Source organism: Salvia miltiorrhiza, chromosome 8, assembly GCF_028751815.1.
Source record: "Salvia miltiorrhiza cultivar Shanhuang (shh) chromosome 8, IMPLAD_Smil_shh, whole genome shotgun sequence".
Lineage (NCBI taxonomy): Eukaryota > Viridiplantae > Streptophyta > Magnoliopsida > Lamiales > Lamiaceae > Salvia > Salvia miltiorrhiza.
This window is the reverse complement of record NC_080394.1, coordinates 31,548,212-31,566,131: the sequence shown is the minus strand read 5'-3', so window position 1 is coordinate 31,566,131 and position 17,920 is coordinate 31,548,212. Positions and strand designations below refer to the sequence as shown.

General features: G+C 37.0%; 2 protein-coding genes across 2 annotated transcripts; one reads left to right on the top strand and one right to left on the bottom strand.

The window, feature by feature from the left end:
* The first annotated feature begins 6,510 nt into the window (after nt 1-6,510).
* Nucleotides 6,511-7,594, top strand: LOC130997714 (fasciclin-like arabinogalactan protein 11). Its single transcript, XM_057923128.1, has one exon. The coding sequence runs from the start codon at nt 6,674-6,676 to the stop codon at nt 7,391-7,393; it is 720 nt and encodes a 239-aa protein (XP_057779111.1). The 5' UTR covers nt 6,511-6,673; the 3' UTR covers nt 7,394-7,594.
* Nucleotides 7,595-7,608: 14 nt separating this feature from the next.
* On the bottom strand, nt 7,609-12,465 carry LOC130997713 (dnaJ protein P58IPK homolog). The gene is made up of 9 exons (XM_057923127.1): nt 12,211-12,465; nt 11,076-11,238; nt 10,424-10,625; nt 10,166-10,326; nt 9,967-10,060; nt 9,665-9,877; nt 9,420-9,500; nt 8,521-8,739; nt 7,609-8,037 (listed from the first exon to the last, which is right to left on the bottom strand). The coding sequence occupies exons 1-9, from the start codon at nt 12,440-12,442 to the stop codon at nt 7,864-7,866; spliced, it is 1,539 nt and encodes a 512-aa protein (XP_057779110.1). The 5' UTR covers nt 12,443-12,465; the 3' UTR covers nt 7,609-7,863.
* Nucleotides 12,466-17,920: the final 5,455 nt, after the last annotated feature.

The window sequence follows — 17,920 nt, the reverse complement described above, 5'->3', positions numbered from 1 at the left end:
GCTTTGCCCTGGGATGAAGGTACTTTTGTTCAATTCTCGACTGAAGTTATTCCCGGGGAAGCTAAAATCTAGGTGGAGCGGTCCGTTTTTACTTAAGGAGGTGTTTGAGCATGGTGCTGTTGAGTTACTCAATGAAAACACGAAGGAGAGTTTCCGAGTGAATGGCCATCGAGTGAAACCATACTACGAGCACCAGATTCAGACTATGGAAGTGGAGTCTCACACTCTGCACGATCCTCACTAAAGATCAAACTGAAGTCGGGCTGGAGACTCTAACTCTAGCGCTTGGTGGGAGGCAACCCACCGTTGGTTTGTTTATGTTTTTCTTGTTTTGTTTTTCTTATTCTTTTCTTGTTTTTCGTTGTTTGTTTTGTGTTTTTCCTAAGCTTCGGTTGCTCTGCGGATACTATTATGCTGGAGGTTTTCATGTTTTCAGCGCTGCCGTCTCTACTCTGCACAGACCGCAAATTCCCCTCTTCACCACCTCGCACGATGCTTCAGTTTCTCAATGCCGATAATTAGGGACGTTTTCTTAACTCTTCTAATTTCTTTTGTGCCCTGAGGACATGGCATGCCTTAAGTGTGGGGGGGTGTTTTATTGTGTTTATGCTTTCAATTGGGCGAAATTGATTTTTCTATGCTTAGTTTTTGGACTCGAATCTTGCTAGTTTGTATGAATTTATGGAAGAGAATAAGGTTTTCGATGCAAATTTCGGGTTTGAGAATGAATGGTGGTTATTCTTGTTTTACTCTTGATATATGTTTCTTGTTTGTGCAAAGAATTTGAGTTTTGTTGCAACATGATTGTAAGTTAGTAAAACGTGATTTGTCCGGTAGATGCTAGAAGGAGTGTTGTCATTGTGATTGCCTACGATCGTATCTGATTTGTGAAAATGTTGGACAAATTGCCAACTTTAAAATTGCCAGCTCTGAAACATCTGGCCTGTTCTGAAATGTGATAGCTCTGAGTCTCTGCTCCTCTAGTCTAACTATGAGCATGGGAAATCACGTGAAAAGACTTTGGATTACATCCAAATGGTTTTTATTTCACGAATTATGGCTCAACTGTCGAAAATTTTAAGCACACAAAGTGTGAAAAATGGTGATATTGATTATAAAGGCGATCACATTAGGGAATTCACTTCTAGCGGAGAATTGGGTCTGATCGAATTGCTTACATTACTCTTTTGTTGCTTCTTAAACTTTGAGTTACTTGCATGATCGAGAAATGTGTGTTGATTGTAAAATTTTGAATTGACTTGATGAATGTTTGGATGGAAATTAGCATTGTTGAAATCAATCTCTTCCTATGATTCATACGGATTTTGCTTGAGGACAAGCAAAAGGCTAAGTGTGGGGGGGTTGATTTATGCTTAATTGTTCTAATTTTAGGGGTTTGAATGTGCTCATTGTAAGATAAATCTTCTGGAAATTGGTGCGTTTTATGGTGTATTTGATGCTTTTCAGGAGATTTAGGTTTTAAAGGTGGAAGAGTATAATTTTGGGGATTTTTGGCTAAAAATGGCGTTTTTACGCCAGACCAGACCAGAGCAGAGAAATCGTCTCAGACAGAGCAGAGAACTCGCTAAGTCAGAGAACTCGCTAAGTCAGAGAAATCGCATGCCAGAGCAGCGAAATGGGAAGCCAGAGAGGAGAGAAAAGCGCCAGAGGAGAAATGCGCCAGAGAGAAAAGCGCCAGAGGAGAGAAAAGCGCCAGAGGAGAGAAAAGCGCCAGAGGAGTCGACCGCCAGAGGAGAAAGGCGCCAGAGGAGTCGACCGCCAGAGGAGGTTCGTTCCTCTGGCAACATCCATTTCTCTGGCAACATCCATTTCTATGACAACATCCGTTCCTCTGGCGAGAGCCGCGATTTCCGCCCGAGTAGAGATTACTTGCTGAGCGCGTCATAGCTGGAGTTACCTTATCATCTACGATTCTATTCCTTTTAGAGTCCGGCTTTGCATGGTAATTTCCATGGTGATCCAGAAGGAGTTGAAGTCTATAAATAGGGCCATACTTTTCATTGTAATAAAAAAAAATCCCTTGCCCTAGTTTTAGACGCCATCTTTGCAATCTGTTGGCATCCGAAGCTTAGGAATTTACTTACTTTCATAGTTTCAAGTTTTTATTGTTCTAAGTTAGATTTCAATTTCGTTTTTAGTTTAGTTTCTTGGATTGTGATTGCGTGACACGATTACACGTTCAAGGATTTTACGGTATTTCGTATTTAATTTAATTTATTTCTGTTTAATCATGTTTACGTTTTTCATTCATGTTTATGCTTTCTTCTTAATTATGCAATTTAAATTATGCACTTTAGTTTATGCCTAGATTAGAAGTCTTTACTTTTACAAGTATTTACTTTCATAAGTAGGTTTAATTTAAGTTCTTTAAAATCTTGTCTAGGGTTTAATAGTTCAATTCGCCTAGCTTAGTTTTACAATTCGGTTTTTACTTAAGTTTTTAATTCTAAGTTTTAGTTTAATAATCAATCTCTTTACTGCTTTCTTTATTGTTTTTCCTGCTATACTACTAAAAGCCCTTAAAGACTTTCCTTGAGAGATGACACTGGGTCAACTTACCATCACTAGGATGTCCTTGTTCTATTGCAAGTCAAACTAGAGGTGTTCTAGGTTGAGTCACTTAACCCAAAAAAAAATCTAATAGTGCTAACGTCCGTTAAGTAGCGGGGGCGTATTTGATGCGATTTTGTCACGTTGAGGTAGTAAACAGCTCTAACACTGACTATAGGGTCATGTACGCGATAGGGACGCCATCAATAGGGGGCAATTTGGTACTTAACCCTTAAAATTTATAATGTTCATCAAAATTTCCTATTAGTTTTGGACACATGAAAAAAAACAATCTCTTTGTTTTCTTTTTTATATTAATTTTATTTTATTTCCTATATTTTTGTTTGATATCAATTTTTGTATTTTTATTTATATATTTTTAAATTATAATAATGCTTAATGCAGTTAAGAAGAGTGAGATTATATTCCTTCATTTTAGGACTCTTTGATTATAAAAATAAAATTCAAAAGGATAGAATTTATATTAATTTAATTATAAATTAATAGATGAATAATTAGTTATATAACTAAATAATAGAATTTCTTATTTGGTTTAAGTTTATGTTTTTTGCAATTATGTTTGTCTATAAATTATTTATTTATTTATTTATATGAACATATTTGCTATTATCTTTTCTCAATTAAATTTAATTTTAGATTGACATTTATATATATTAAAAATGAAATATATTATAGTTTTTCTTTTTAATTTAACTATTACTATACGATATTTATTAAATGTAATACTCCAGTATACTCACTGAATTGATAACCTATATCTATATATAAAGATTATGACAACAAATTTAATTTGAGGTAAAATAATCAAAACTAAATGTAGAACGAATAAGTTTTTTTGTTTTTTGTTTTTAAATGTTAAACATACTACTCCTTCCATCCACGATATCATTTCCACTTTTGTTATTTTGAGATCCACAATATCATTTCAACTTCCATCTATAGTAATATGGTCCACATTAAGATAGATGTAACTAATTATTCATCCACAAATTTATATTTAAATTAGGGTTAATTGCATCAAAATACCTGACCTTATTCCAAAATTTGGTTTTTTGACAATCTTTTTAATTGTTGCAAAAATTTCAACAAGCTTTCAGTTTGTTGCAATGTCTGTCCGGAGTAATTTTCCGGCCAAATTCAATCTGAGTTGGCAGCCGGAATGCCAACGTGGCATCAGAAATGCCAAATCACACCCACCCTCCCCCACCCACGTCACCCTCTCTCTCTCTTCCCCCATCTCCCTCCCACGTCACCCTCTCTCCCTCTTCCCCATCCCCCTTCCCCCTCGGCTCTCACCCTCACTCTCAGGCGGCCAATTTTCAGGCGCCGGGTGAAAACCCATGGTTGAAGGCGATGGGCTCGGCGGTGGTTGAAAGATCCGCCTAGATCCGCTGCCACAACCGCGTGGAGTCCCCTTCCCATATCCCCAGCCATAAGGAGGTTAAATTTTGGAACCTAGGATTTGCAAAGGGCGGCGCCGTCGCTTGAAATACGAGCGGCGGCGGCTGATGATAGAGAGAGAGAGTCGAAAGGATGAGGGAGGCTGAGGTCGACGGTGGTGGTGCCGCTGCTACCCAGGCAAGGACGGAGGGGAGTGGAGAGATGAGATATGAGTGTTTGTGTGCGGTTTTGTTCGAAGAGAGAGAGAAGACTAGCGAGGATTTGTTGAGGGCGGCGTCGCCGCTTCCCCTCCCACGTCATTCTCTCTCTTCCCCCACCCCCCCTTCCCCTTCTCCCCGTCTTTGCTAGAGTTTGGCACCACCAACGCCGACGCACGTGGTGACGGAGACGGCCATAAGTGCTCTGCTTTGATGCCCTTCTCGAGATCTCTCTCGCCTGTTCGCCGGCTGGAGGAAGTGGCAGTGGAGGAGGGGGAGAGTTCGCCGGTTGGAGAAGACGCGGTGACGCCGGGGTGGAGGAGGAGGAGGGGTCTACGCAGGGGGGAGAGAGAGAGAGGGTGACGTAGGTGGGGGAGGGTGGGTGTGATTTGGCATTTCTGATGCCACGTTGGCATTTCGTCTGCCAACTCAGATTTAATTTGGCCGGAAAATTACTCCGGACGGACATTGCAACAAATTGAAAGCTCGTTGAAATTTTTACAACAATTAAAAAGATTGTCAAAAAATCAAATTTTGGAATAAGGTCAGGTATTTTGATGCAATTAACCTTTTAAATTAATACAAATTTTACTTTTAAATATGGTTTAGATTGACACACACTGACACACACACAAATATTATATTAAAAAAATGTATCTTTAAATATGATTATTTATTTATTATGTTAATGTATTACTCCCTCAGTCCCATTAGTAGTGTCTCATTTCTTTTGGGCACGGAGATTAAGAAGTGTGTAGAAAATAGATAAAGTGAGTTGGTGTAAATTATTTAAATATTAGGTATAGAGAAAGAGAGAATATTGCCATAAAGGGAATGAAACACTACTAATGGGACAACCCAAAAAGAAAAGTGGGACACTACTAATGGAACAGAAAGAGTAAAATATTTAGTAATTTTGCATGTTGCTATATCAAATGAGATCACAACTAACTATAATTTTAAATTTTTATGGATAATATTAATAATGATAAAATATTGATTGCATGTTGTTGTGTCAAATGAGCTCACCAAATGTTATATAAAAATTATTCATTTTTTTTTAGAATTACAAGAGGCATCTAATATATAAACAAATCATCAACCCACACGCAGGCGGTCCTTTACACCACACAAAGGTGGGAAAACAAGGCGGAATCTCTACACCATATAAAGGTGGGAAAATAACTGCACGCAGACGGAACACTAACCACACAAAAATGAAAAAATTACCCGCACGCAGGCGAGATTGAACCCAAGACTTCTCACAAAGAATAGTCTTTGGGAGCCTCAGTTTTGACACATGAGCTAAGTCTCATTGGTAAGAAAAATTATTCCTATAGTATATAATATAATGTCTTTGTTTTTCTTTTTGTTTGGTTGATTATTGGTAATTTGATTTTTTTACTTATAAATTATATTTAATATTTATATTTATTACTAGAACCATCACTTAATTTTTATGTCCTTGTGTCAGTGGTTTGAATCCACTTCTAAGTGGGCGAAGGGTCCAAACGTAGCCGGGAACAAGCCGGATTTTGAAATTCAAGTGAAAGAGTAAGCCAAAAAATGTGAGCGCTCCTGCACTATACGGCTTTTCATAGCGCCTGGGGAACGCAAGTTTGATCGAGGATTGGAGGGAGGAGAGGTGGAAGAAAAGGGAATCGAGAGGGAAGAAAGAGTCCGGTTTCAGAGGCTTGATCAACTGTGTAATCATGGATCATCAAGAAATCCCTAAATGCTTCTTTATACAAAATGCTTTCAAGATTCAGTGTAAAGCAACAATTTGACCAATTGCCCAGGTCGCTTCCGTCAAGAGGTATTACATTATCGTGCATCAGGGATAAGAGTGTACTGGTTATATAGATATGTCACTTGGTATTTCCCTCCTTCATAAGTGAGAGTGATTAGGGTGGGAAACATAATCTAGGGTAGCTAGACAGAATCTTTTACAAATATGCTGCCAAGTATATTTTTGCAATTTATTTGCCTATATTGTGATTGAAAACGGGAAGCATCAGGCAGCCTATCTCGCTTGGTTAAATTTTGCCAGTTAAAATAGTGTAAATGTCATGATATTTTTGTGGGCCCATTTGCCTAAATGCTTAAATTGAAAGGATTTGTAGGAAAAACGTCTGCAGATGCAGAAACTGAGTGATGATCACCACAAGAGAGGTTTTATCTTCCACACCAAGCAATCGAGTTAGATGGCTCAACATTTTCACAACATATCCTCCCACCATAAAGCCTCGTTTATTTCACCTAACTCACACCACCATTTCAAGCTACTCATTTCTATTTCAAATCGTGTTTATTTTCTAATATTAATATTAAATGGCGTACATATAAACACGATCACGATATGTAGTGACCAGAGTATTGAAATCGAAGTGACCATTTATTGAATTTTAAAAGTGGACATACCAAATGCCATTACTCAATATAAACCAAGAGACAAGGTGGTCTTCAAATTCTACCTCAAAGCAATGAAACCACAACTCTCCACATTCCCTCTCATCCTCCTCGTCTCCATCTGCTGCACCCTAACACGGGGACAGTCCCCGGCTGCAGCCCCATCCCCGGCCCCCGCAGGCCCCACGAACGTGACGGCCATCCTGGAGAAGGCCGGGCAGTTCGGCACATTCATCCGCCTCCTGCAGAACACGAAAGTAGCGGACCAGATAAACACGCAGCTCAACAGCTCCAAGCAAGGCGTCACCATCTTCGCCCCCACCGACAGCTCCTTCTCCAACCTCAAAGCCGGCACGCTCAACTCCTTCTCTGACGAGCAGAAGGTGGAGCTCATGCAGTTCCACGTCCTCCCTTCCGTCTTCTCCCCCTCGCAGTTCCAGACCGCCAGCAACCCCATGCGCACCCAGGCCGGCGGCAGCCAGGGCTCCTACCCGCTCAACGTCACCGCCTCCGGGAACCAGGTCAACATAACCACCGGCGTCACCAACGCCACCGTGGCCGGCACCGTGTACACCGATGCCCAGCTCGCCGTCTATCAGGTTGACCACGTGCTGCTTCCTCTCAGTTTTTTCACGACTCTGTCGCCGGCTCCTTCGCCTTCCAAGCCCGGCAAGGCTGCCCCGGCACCAGACTCGCCGCCCGGATCTGATGCCACTCCGGATTCTTCTCATGCAAATGTAATTACTACAAAGATGGTCGCCTGCGCGATCCTGTTCTTGGCGGCATTCGCTTGAATTCTTCTACTTGATGCTGTTGCATTATCAGCTACAAGATTTCTTTTGAGTAATACATACAAGCCAGTCATTTTTTGGTTATAAAGTTTCGATCTTTGAAAATAAGGACTTCAACACATAGCTACAGCCTACATAGCATATTTCTGTATCTTTAAATATTTTGACATGGTGCACTATATTAATGGCTTCCTCTTCTGGATCTTCACATATCTCCATAGAAGAAATTCGTAGCATTCGAGCAATTGCTCTTCTTTCATTGAATCAAATTTGTACATAATTAAAGTTCATTGTTCATTTTGAAGCCGCGGCTTTTAAGGTACAACCTTTAGCACTAACAACAGACTATAAAAATTAAAATGAACTGCACCTACAAGCGGTTAGTCAAAAATTGCTATTCCAAAGAAATTCAACGGTCCATGTAATTCTTGGTAAAAGCCATCTATCACATTTCCATGCATATTTTCCCAAGTTTAGAAATTATATCCTCCAAAGCCCCCTCCAGGAAATCCTCCTTCGAAGTGGAAGGTAAATTGCTGACCCCCTCCACCAAAAGGATTAAATCCCTCTTCACCCATCCCCATACCATTATCATCAATATCTTCTCCTCTATCGAATCTGGTACGTTTATCTTCGTCTCCCAGAATCTGTGGAGAAAAACACAAATCACGTTCTCCAAGCAGTAAGATAACAGTAGAGGAAAATTTACACAACGATGAATAGGAAATATCAGAGATGAAGAGATACAGAAAAATTAACAAAAATAAGAGTAGAAGAAGATGCATAGAGAAGAATTAAAAGGAACATTTAAGAAATACTATAGATAACAGCAGCCATGTTTGTAATTTGACATACTATGGAAGTGTTCATGACATTTAAGTTTTCAGTTATTATGGCATCTGTCAGGCTGTCAGCTCAATAAGCAAAATTGTAAGGCCAAAATCCAATGTGGTAAAGGTCATCATATGAAATATTTAGTATTACAGCAAAGATACTATAAATCCAGTCATCTAGGCAGTGGCTTCTAAAAAACTGGTATATGGAAAAAATGAGAAGCTGATACATTAGACAACTACAGATCTGTGGAAATGACCAAAAAGTTGGTGTGACAAAAAAGATGAAGCTATTACCTCATATGCAGCTGCTATTTCACGAAATTTAGCTTCTGCTTCTTCTCTATTGTCAACATTCTTATCCGGATGCCACTGTAATGCGAGTTTCTTGTAGGCCTTCTTAATATCTGATATCGACGCAGTTTTTGAAACTCCCAAGATTTTATACCAGTCTTTTCGTTGGCTCAACTTCAATGATCTTTCAGCCCTCATTAACACTTCACGGATGTTCATATCCTATGAACAGTTGTCATTTATATAAGCACATGTGATTGGGTTGATAAACACCATCACATTTTATGAGCAGAAAAATTTCGTATTAACTGCTATAGGAACTCAGCACATCATAAATAATTATCAGAGTGATATTATCTTCCCCTCATGGATAGTAAATAGAATAGACTACAGAGACTTACAACTATCAAGTCCAAATTACTAATCTGAAAGTTGGCAACACGAATTTATGCGTAAATCTTCTGTATCAAACTAGAATGCTATCATTCACATGAGTTACAGAAGATACATAATCTAAAACAAAATACTCTCCATTCTTACTGAAGTTGTAATGCAATCATTAGAGTGGAAGATTATCAGTTGCAACAGCAGAACTCTATATGAATTTCAAAGATACAAAAACCATTTGTTAGGAGGCAAGATCGGAGAGGTCCCTCAAACACAAAATAAAGCTTCAATGAACTGTAAGCAGCATATAGAAACATCTTCAGAAGTCAATCGAACCCAAATTAATCTTTCCAACAACTATCTAGTCCCACACGGCCACACTGTAGAAGATACCCATGATTGTTAATTTTGCAGATAGCTTTTACGGGTTAAGCAAGTATGCCTATTATTATAAGGCCAGAAATAATGTCCACATGGATGAAGCAAAAAACAGAGTATCACAGTAAAGTACTAACCTGAGGTGACTTTTCAGCAGCTGATTTTAAATCGGCCACAGCTCCTTCCCAATCTTCAACTAAAAGCTTCGCTTCACCTCTCTGTAAGATATTGTTAGAAGTTAAAATATATATTTTTAAAAAGAAGAAGAAGAAGAAGAAGAAATCTTGAGTTATTCCACTGGATACAGATCAAAAAACATTCAAGTATATCATTCCCAAGCCCCTTTCCATTTTCAGGACAATATGAGCAATGGTAGAAATACCTGGACTAGCGCTTCAACTTGATCTCCATCAATTTCAAGTACTTCGGTGCAACTCGTTACCGCATCAGTTCCCCTACCAAGCTTCACGTAGACCTTACACAGTCCAAGATGAAGGTGTATATTGTGTGCAGTATGGTTTGGGTCAAAAGCAAGGGCTGCCTTATAATCCTCCACTGCCAGGCGGAGTTTACCCTTGCCGGCATTGTCTTCTGCCTGCAAGAAAATGAATCGGATTGAGATTGATCCTACTAATGCTGCAATAATGCAGATTACCAAGTCAACAAGAAAGAACAAGCCATTACACTTTTTGTCTTTTTTAGGAGGTTTTTTAATCCAAAATATGCCTTCTTCAGCTCACCATGCTCGGGGTCCAAACGAAGACCTTTCTGGTAATGCCTGGGGAAAAATATGCGAAACAATAAAAAACATATAATGTATTAAATGTAACGCTACAATTGGATGAATGGGTGAGGAAAATAATTTATAAGATTTGTGGCAGACCTAGTGGCTATGTCATGATCAGCCAAATAATAGTAGGCACGACCACGCAACAGCAAAGCCTCTAAATCATTTTCGTCCTCTTTAAGAATGAATCCTGTCTCAGATATGGCCTTTGAATAATCTTTAGCTGCTATCAATAGCCTCACTTTAAGGAGTTTAGCCTGAAATAAAGTGACAGGACTTAAACTTACATATAATGCTTATACCAAATAAATAAAAAAACGGTCCTTTGTTCATATCGACGAACTGAAAACAAACCTTAAAGCATTCTGGAGAAAAAACAAGTACAACTTTATAAATATACTCCAATGCTTTGGTAAAGTCTCCTGAATCAAAAAGGTCGTTGGCTGAATTTAAGGCATTCTGAGCTTGATATAACTGTGAAAGCTCCTTTTCTGCTGCCGAATTCCCAGGTTTCATCTCCAGAAAACTTTTGTAACTTCTCTCTGATTCCTCATATCTACATCAGCGAAAAACTTCCTGAATCATATGGTTTATCAATCAGATGCAAAAGAATGAAGAACAATTGACACCACCCATTTATCCAACATTCGGTAAATGATGTATAACTACATCTCTAGCAAACGGGGAAGAAAAGTAAAACCTTAACAATCACATCAAATTATCAGGTTAAAGCCAAACAATGTAATGACTCCAACCAAAATAAAATTTTGCTAAGGTTTCCTTTTGTAGATGCTCAAAAAAGAAGCAGGTTTAAGTTTTTGGGAGTAAAAGGTGAGAGATGAAGAACCAGATGTCATCCTCAGATTCAAGAGACTGATGAATTTAGAAATAACAGAACATGGAGTAATAATACTAGTTTCAGTATAAGTAAGAACAAAATGAAATTTGTTTATCTGCCCACATACAAGTACAGTTATTCAGTTTAGCTAATAGCAACTAAAAAGACCTGCATAGCTGACGAAGAATGGATGCTCTATGCCAATATGCTTCTGAAAGTGCTGGATCTGCCTCTATAGCAGCATTTAGGTCTCTGAGAGCCTCACTAAATTTCTTCACTTTGACACTCTGTGAAACTCTCTCAAAGAGAGAAGCACCACCTGCTTGGCCATCTGCTCATTGAATAAAAAAAATACGCTTAGAGTACGAGGTACTTTAACCAATATCTTAGAACTATCAAGCTACGTGTTACAAATATTTATGTATTTGAAGGACAAGTAACTTTGGTAACTCAATCCAAGATACCATCATGTCTTTCATAACTATCCTAACATGGGAATCTCAAAAATTAGCCAGCAGGGTTCCGCTTTCCATTTTCATAGAACTCTAGGTGAATCCAACATACAAATATGCTAAATTTGTAATGAATAGCAGAGAGAGAACACGAAGATGGTGAAAGATGAAAGGATAAACTGATTGGATTTATTCAGTTGATTTATCAATATGATTACAACAGAAAGAGACATACTTCTATTCAACAGAAATGCAGCAGTCTTTGGTTTAACTAATTCATAACTGACTGCTGAAATGGCTGATGAAGTGATGATGTCTCATTCACTAATAATATTGACTGGGGCTTTGAACATATTCTCATTTATCATTTTATCTAATTTCACATCAATCAACAACCAATCTTCAGTCACGGGGCTGCAAAGGATCATCATCATTACCAGTAATTAGACTACTGCCACAGACTAGAAAACATGGGAACTATTGCATGGTTGGGACTGAAGCACAAGGATCCCTGGAGCCGAGATAAGTCATGTGAAACATAGAATCCTGATGGTATCCAACTAGCTAGTGTGTCCCAACAAAATCCCATATTCATATCAAATACGGGCCACGCCTCACTTCTTGCCGCTAAATGTAGCCCTAACAATCAAATCATTCCTAGAATAGATATTTACAACAATGTGAAAACAGAGAACATTCACAGATACCTAACTCTAACATAAACTGCTGAAATTAAGGCTCATCGGTACCTTCACTATAACAAGTCAACATCTGAATCAAATATGCAGCTAAAAGCAGATCAATGGACTAGTAAATCCAATTTTAAAAATAACAGAAAATTTTGAAGAAACCTGCAGCAACGAGCGGTTGGAGGAGGAGAAGCTGGCAGCAAAACACAAAGTTGAGAATCAATGCGGCGTAGACAAAGCCTATTCGCGCCACTGAATCAAAGCCACAGAGCTTCATCCCCATCTGCACCTCGATGATGAAGCCTCCAATATTTATGACAAATCTATAATAAAAGAAACTAACAGAGATATAAGTATAGGTACATGCTTGTCCAGCCAGAATTTTAAGTAGCATATGAAATATTGTAATTTTAATTTTAATTAGCATATGAAAATGAGGTAATTTTGGCTGCGTGGAAAGACGAAAGTTCCAAGAGCCATTCCACGTTGTATCACCCTATAATCGCTTGCCACGTGCGAGACCGTTTACCATTTAACATATGCCACATGGACGGGCCTTTTTCTATTTCATTCCGAAATACAACTGAGCTATGACTTCTGGGCCACCATTCTTTTAGCCCAAATAAATGGGCCTACATTCCGAATCATAGCCTTGTAGGTCTAATTAATTTCAATTCCATTTAATGGCCCAACAAAAGCCTATATATAGATTCATTCATAAAGCTGCAGAAGGATTAGTTAGTTTTTTTTTTTCTTTTTGAGTAAATAGAAGCATTAGTTTGTTGATGGCTTATTAGTTGATCTAATAACTAGTCTGTTATCCGTCAAAATTCGATCAATAATTAATTACTTTACATTGTGATTTATTATTATTATAATAATACTTTACATTGTGATTTATTATTATTATTATTATTATTATGAGAAGATCAAATGAGAATGGTCAACTATGATGAAAAATGAGAATGAATATGTAACTAGCAAATGACTCGCCTTTCCCGATGTGGATCGTGTCTGTTTTGAATAATAAGAAAATTTAATTTAATACTCCCTCCGTCCCAAACGAAATGTCTTATTTCTTTTCGACACGGAAATTAAGAAATGTGTATAAAGTAGATAAAGTGGGTTGATGAAAATTATTTAAATATTAAATATAGAGAAAGAGTGTATTGCCAAAAAAGGAAACAGGACATTTCGTTTGGGACAGCCCAAAAAGAAAAACAGGACATTTCGTTTGGGACGGAGAGAGTAAAATGTTTGATTTATAATAATTGAATGTGTGATAAATAATTCGACACCCATTTTATTTAATTGAATTATTTATCACCGTAAACGTGAATTAATTATTTACTTAATTTATTATGTAATATTTTAAAAATACCCTCATAAAAGCTATTAATGGTTTTGTTTGTCCTTAAAGCTTTTATATTTTTGTAGGACGTGTATTCGTGCAATGCACGACGAACATCGAAATTAAATGATATGTTTAAATAATAAAAAGAATATTAAATAAAATTAAAATATAAACAAATGAAATAAAAAATAAGATAATCCACATCAATTACTCAATAAAATCTTGAATTTGAAAAGTATATTTTCAATTTTATATAAAGTATAATGATAATCATAGTTATTTAATAAATCTAAATTATTTGATAATGAAAATTGACATTACACATTATTATTATAGAGTATTAAGCGTCGTAATAAATAAATTAATATTTTCGCACACAAATATAAATAAAAAGTTGTAAAATATTAAGGAAGAGAGAAAAAAAAATTTATTTTAATTTTTTCATTTTAAATTCAGTTTGATAATTTTTTTATACCATATTAAAGATCTTCTCACGAACTTAAATTTAAGATGTGGTATGTGAAGTATTTTTTTATGTATTAAATTTGATGATTTTTGGGAAATTAATGAAATATTCTTGCCAAAATTTTGATGATACCAAAAACTCTTAGAATTTCTTCTTAGTAGTCTAGAACTTTTCGAACTCAAGTGTTAGAGTTCAGGTTTATAGTTAGACTGAAGTTCTGAAGACTGAAAACCGACGGACTGAAGACTGAAGAGCGCTTCTAAAAAGACCAACGTCAAATACTGAAGATTTAACATACGAAGATCTCACTGAAGATTCAGTTGTAACTGAATAACTAATGTTGGCCACATGGATTTAGCGGACTGATACATAAGTCAAGTATCAGTTGATATTCTTCCTCGAACTGAAGAACTTAAGTTAAAAGGAAGCCACGTACACACTAAGTACAACCGCATTAAATGCAGAGATATTGAAGATCGTCTTTTCCTGCAGAGCATTCCTTTTTGGTGCTAACTTTTCAGAGGCACCATGCTCCTGCACCTAGAGACGTTGTTCCTCACCAAATCAGGAACCTCAAAAATTGAATCCTCAGCCAATTTCAAATCTCTCTTACAACGGCCGAATTCTTGAAGATCATCTTGCCAATGGATCTATTCAAGACTTCGCCTATAAATAGAGCCCGAAGAACATCTTCAATCTTCACTGATTCAAACGCTGAAGCTGAACTTCTGTCAAAATCGCAACTCAGCCTTTTCACTGTCTTCAAAGTTTGAATCGAAGAAGAGAATACTCAAAGCCCAAATCAGTTCACTGATTATACACATTCTCTTATTTTCTTAGGAAAATCTTTGTAAAATCCTTAGCTTAAGTTCCCAATTACAGAGAGTCTGTTCTCTGTAATCTAGTTGGTATTTCGAACCCTTTTCTACTGAGCGAAAAGAGAGTTTGAGATAGTGAGTTCGAGACAGTGGTCTGAACTCAAGAGTTCTTGGCCCCCGCAAGCAAGACAAGTGTAGTCCTTGCAACTGCGAGCTGAGATGGAGACGAAAAGTCCAATCCAGAGCATTGGCACTGAAACTTTGTTTCAGTTGAAGGTTTGCTGTGCACCCGTAAGCACAAGCCCAGAGTGATTGTCAGTGTGTTTAATTGACCGTGGACGTAGGAACTTGTTCCGAACCACATAAAAATCTTGTGTTGTTTATCACTTTCAGTTTTTATCTTTCTTATCTGTGCACAAATCTCTTACTGAACTGAAACTGATAAATTAGAAAGTGAAACTTTAATCTGACAACGTGCTGATCGCAAAGGCTATTTCTTAAGTTTATTTTCTGCTGCTGGTGTTATTGGTCTAACTGATAATTTTTTGGATAATCAGTAAGATTCATAACACTTCTCTGTTTTCAAAACCTAGACTAAAGCCTTACGTGAATTATCAGTTGAAGCTTAAAGCCTAAGTGAAATCAAAATACTGAAGTTATTTCAATATCAGTCTACAACCCCTTTTTAACTGAAAATATCTTTGACTGTTGACCTCAGTTCACTTCGTTCAGTATCAGTCGACACTATCTTCAGTTATACAAAAGAATTTTGAAAATAGTCTACTGGTGTATTCCCCCCCCCACCAGTTCAGTGACCCTCCGGGACCCAACAATGATGTTTAGGAAAAAAAAATTAAAGAACAAAAATAATGAAATAAAGAGAGAAAAATGGAGGTAAAATTTGGGGAAAAAAAAACTCCTCTTTTATATATTATATAGATGTTAGATTTTCAAATCCTATGGTTGATATTTATCTACAAGGGGCGAATTTTTACCAGGGTTCCAATATTGGTGAGAGCGAAAATTTTATGAATTAAGTGAATTTCGTTATGCAGTTATTTATAAGCAGCTTATGCAACACAATTTATTGACTTATGCGTTATTTTTATTTATTTTTTTACGAAAAATAGCATTCTTAGTATAACTCATCCATATATATATATATATATATATATATATATATATATATATATATATATATATAGGGTGCGGTTATAGTGAGAACCACAATTATCGTGAGAACATAAGAACCAATAAAATTATTGCATCTGCTATACAAATTAATGCATCCGCTATTAAATTTAATGCATCCGAAAAAAATAATTTTTTTGCTCCCTTCAGGATTCGAACCCAGCACCTGCATCCATCCACCAAGATGATGCATCCACCGTAGATCTTGATGATCGAATGGCTTAAAATGGTTCTCCGTTCTTATTTTATTAGTGGTTCTTATTTGAACCTCTCCCTATATATATATATATATATATATATATATATATATATATATATATATGGAGAGGTTCAAGAAAGAACCACTAAATAAAAGAAGAACGGAGAACCATTTTCAGTCATTCGATCATCAAGATCTACGGTGGATGCATCATCTTGTGGGATGAATGCAGATCCTGGGTTCGAATCTGAAGGGAGCAATTTTTTTATTTTTTTGAGTGCATTAATTTTAACAGCGAATGCATTAATTTTTACAGTGGATGCATTAGATTTGATGGTTCTCACATTCTCACAAATAATGTAGTTCTCTCTAGAACCACAATATATATATACTCCCTCCGTCCCCAAAATAAGTGCCTCTTTGGGGACGGCACGAGTTTTAAGAAAAAGTGGTAAAGTGTATTGATAGTGGAGAAAAATATGTTATAATTAGTATTGGGAGTGGTGAAAAAGTGAAAAATAAGAATAAATAAAGTATTATTAGTGGTGGGGTAGTTGTCCAAAAATGGAAAGAAAGAAAGATGAACTTATTTGGGGGACGTCCCAAAAAGGAAAAAAAATGAACTTATTTCAGGGACGGAGGGAGTATATATATATATATATATATATATATATATATGTGTGTGTGTGTGTGTGTATAGGAGAGGGCTAGGCTATAATACTTCTTAAAATATAAAATACGAACTAGCTAATGTATAAATTCTCTGTAAAACACGTCTGAATTCTTTGTTGTTGGGAACTTAATAAAATATACTAGCCCTACTTTTGATGATACCAAAATCCCTAAATTTTCTTTGTAATAGACTAGAACCTTTAGAACTCAAGTGTTGGAGTTCACCTTCTAGTTGTTTAGTGTTCTAAAGACTGAAGACTGAAGACCGGAGGAATGAAGAATGAAGAACGAATGATTGAATACTAAAGATTGAAGAACTCGACTGATGTTCACAATTAAAGGCAGAGTCAAATACTGATATTTGACTAAACGAGTTTCTCAATTGAAGAATCAGTTATGACTGATTCATTAATGCAAGCCACGTGGATTCATCGGACTGATACTAAAGTCAAGTATCAGTTGACATTCTTCCTCGGACTGAAACTTCAACGTTAAAAGGAAGCCACACACTCAAAGTATAGCCGCATTAAATGCAGAGATACAGAGGATCGTCATTTCTCTGCAGAGCATTCCTTTTTGGTGATTACCTTTTCAGAGACGTCTTCTCTCCTGTACCAGAGTAGCCGTTTCTCACCAAACAAGGAACCTCGAAGATTGAAGCCTCAGTAAAATTTTGAATTACTCTCCAACGGATGAATTCTTGAATACCATCTCCGCCAACGGATCTATTCAAGACCTCTCCTATAAATAGAGCTCGATGATCACTTCAATCTTCACCGATTCAAATACACAAGCTGAAACGCTGCCGAAATCGCCACTCAGCCAATCAAAGACTTCCATAGTTTCAATCGAATAAGAGAATCCTAAAGCCAAAATCAGTCTACTACTGATTACATATATTCTCTTAGAATTTTAAGCAAATATTGTTTATCCAAAGCCTAAGTTACCGATTACAGAGAGCCTGTACTCTGTGATCTTGTTGGCAGTTTTCAAACCTCCTTTCAACTGAGCGAAAAGAGTGTTTGAGTTGTGTGGAGTTCAGACCAGTGTTCTGACTCTAAAGAGATCTTAGTACCCAGTGCGTGCTAAGTGATTGAGAAATCCAACTCAGTGTATTGGTACTGAAAAGTGTATTTTCAGTTCAAGGTTTGATGTGCACCCGTAAGCATAAG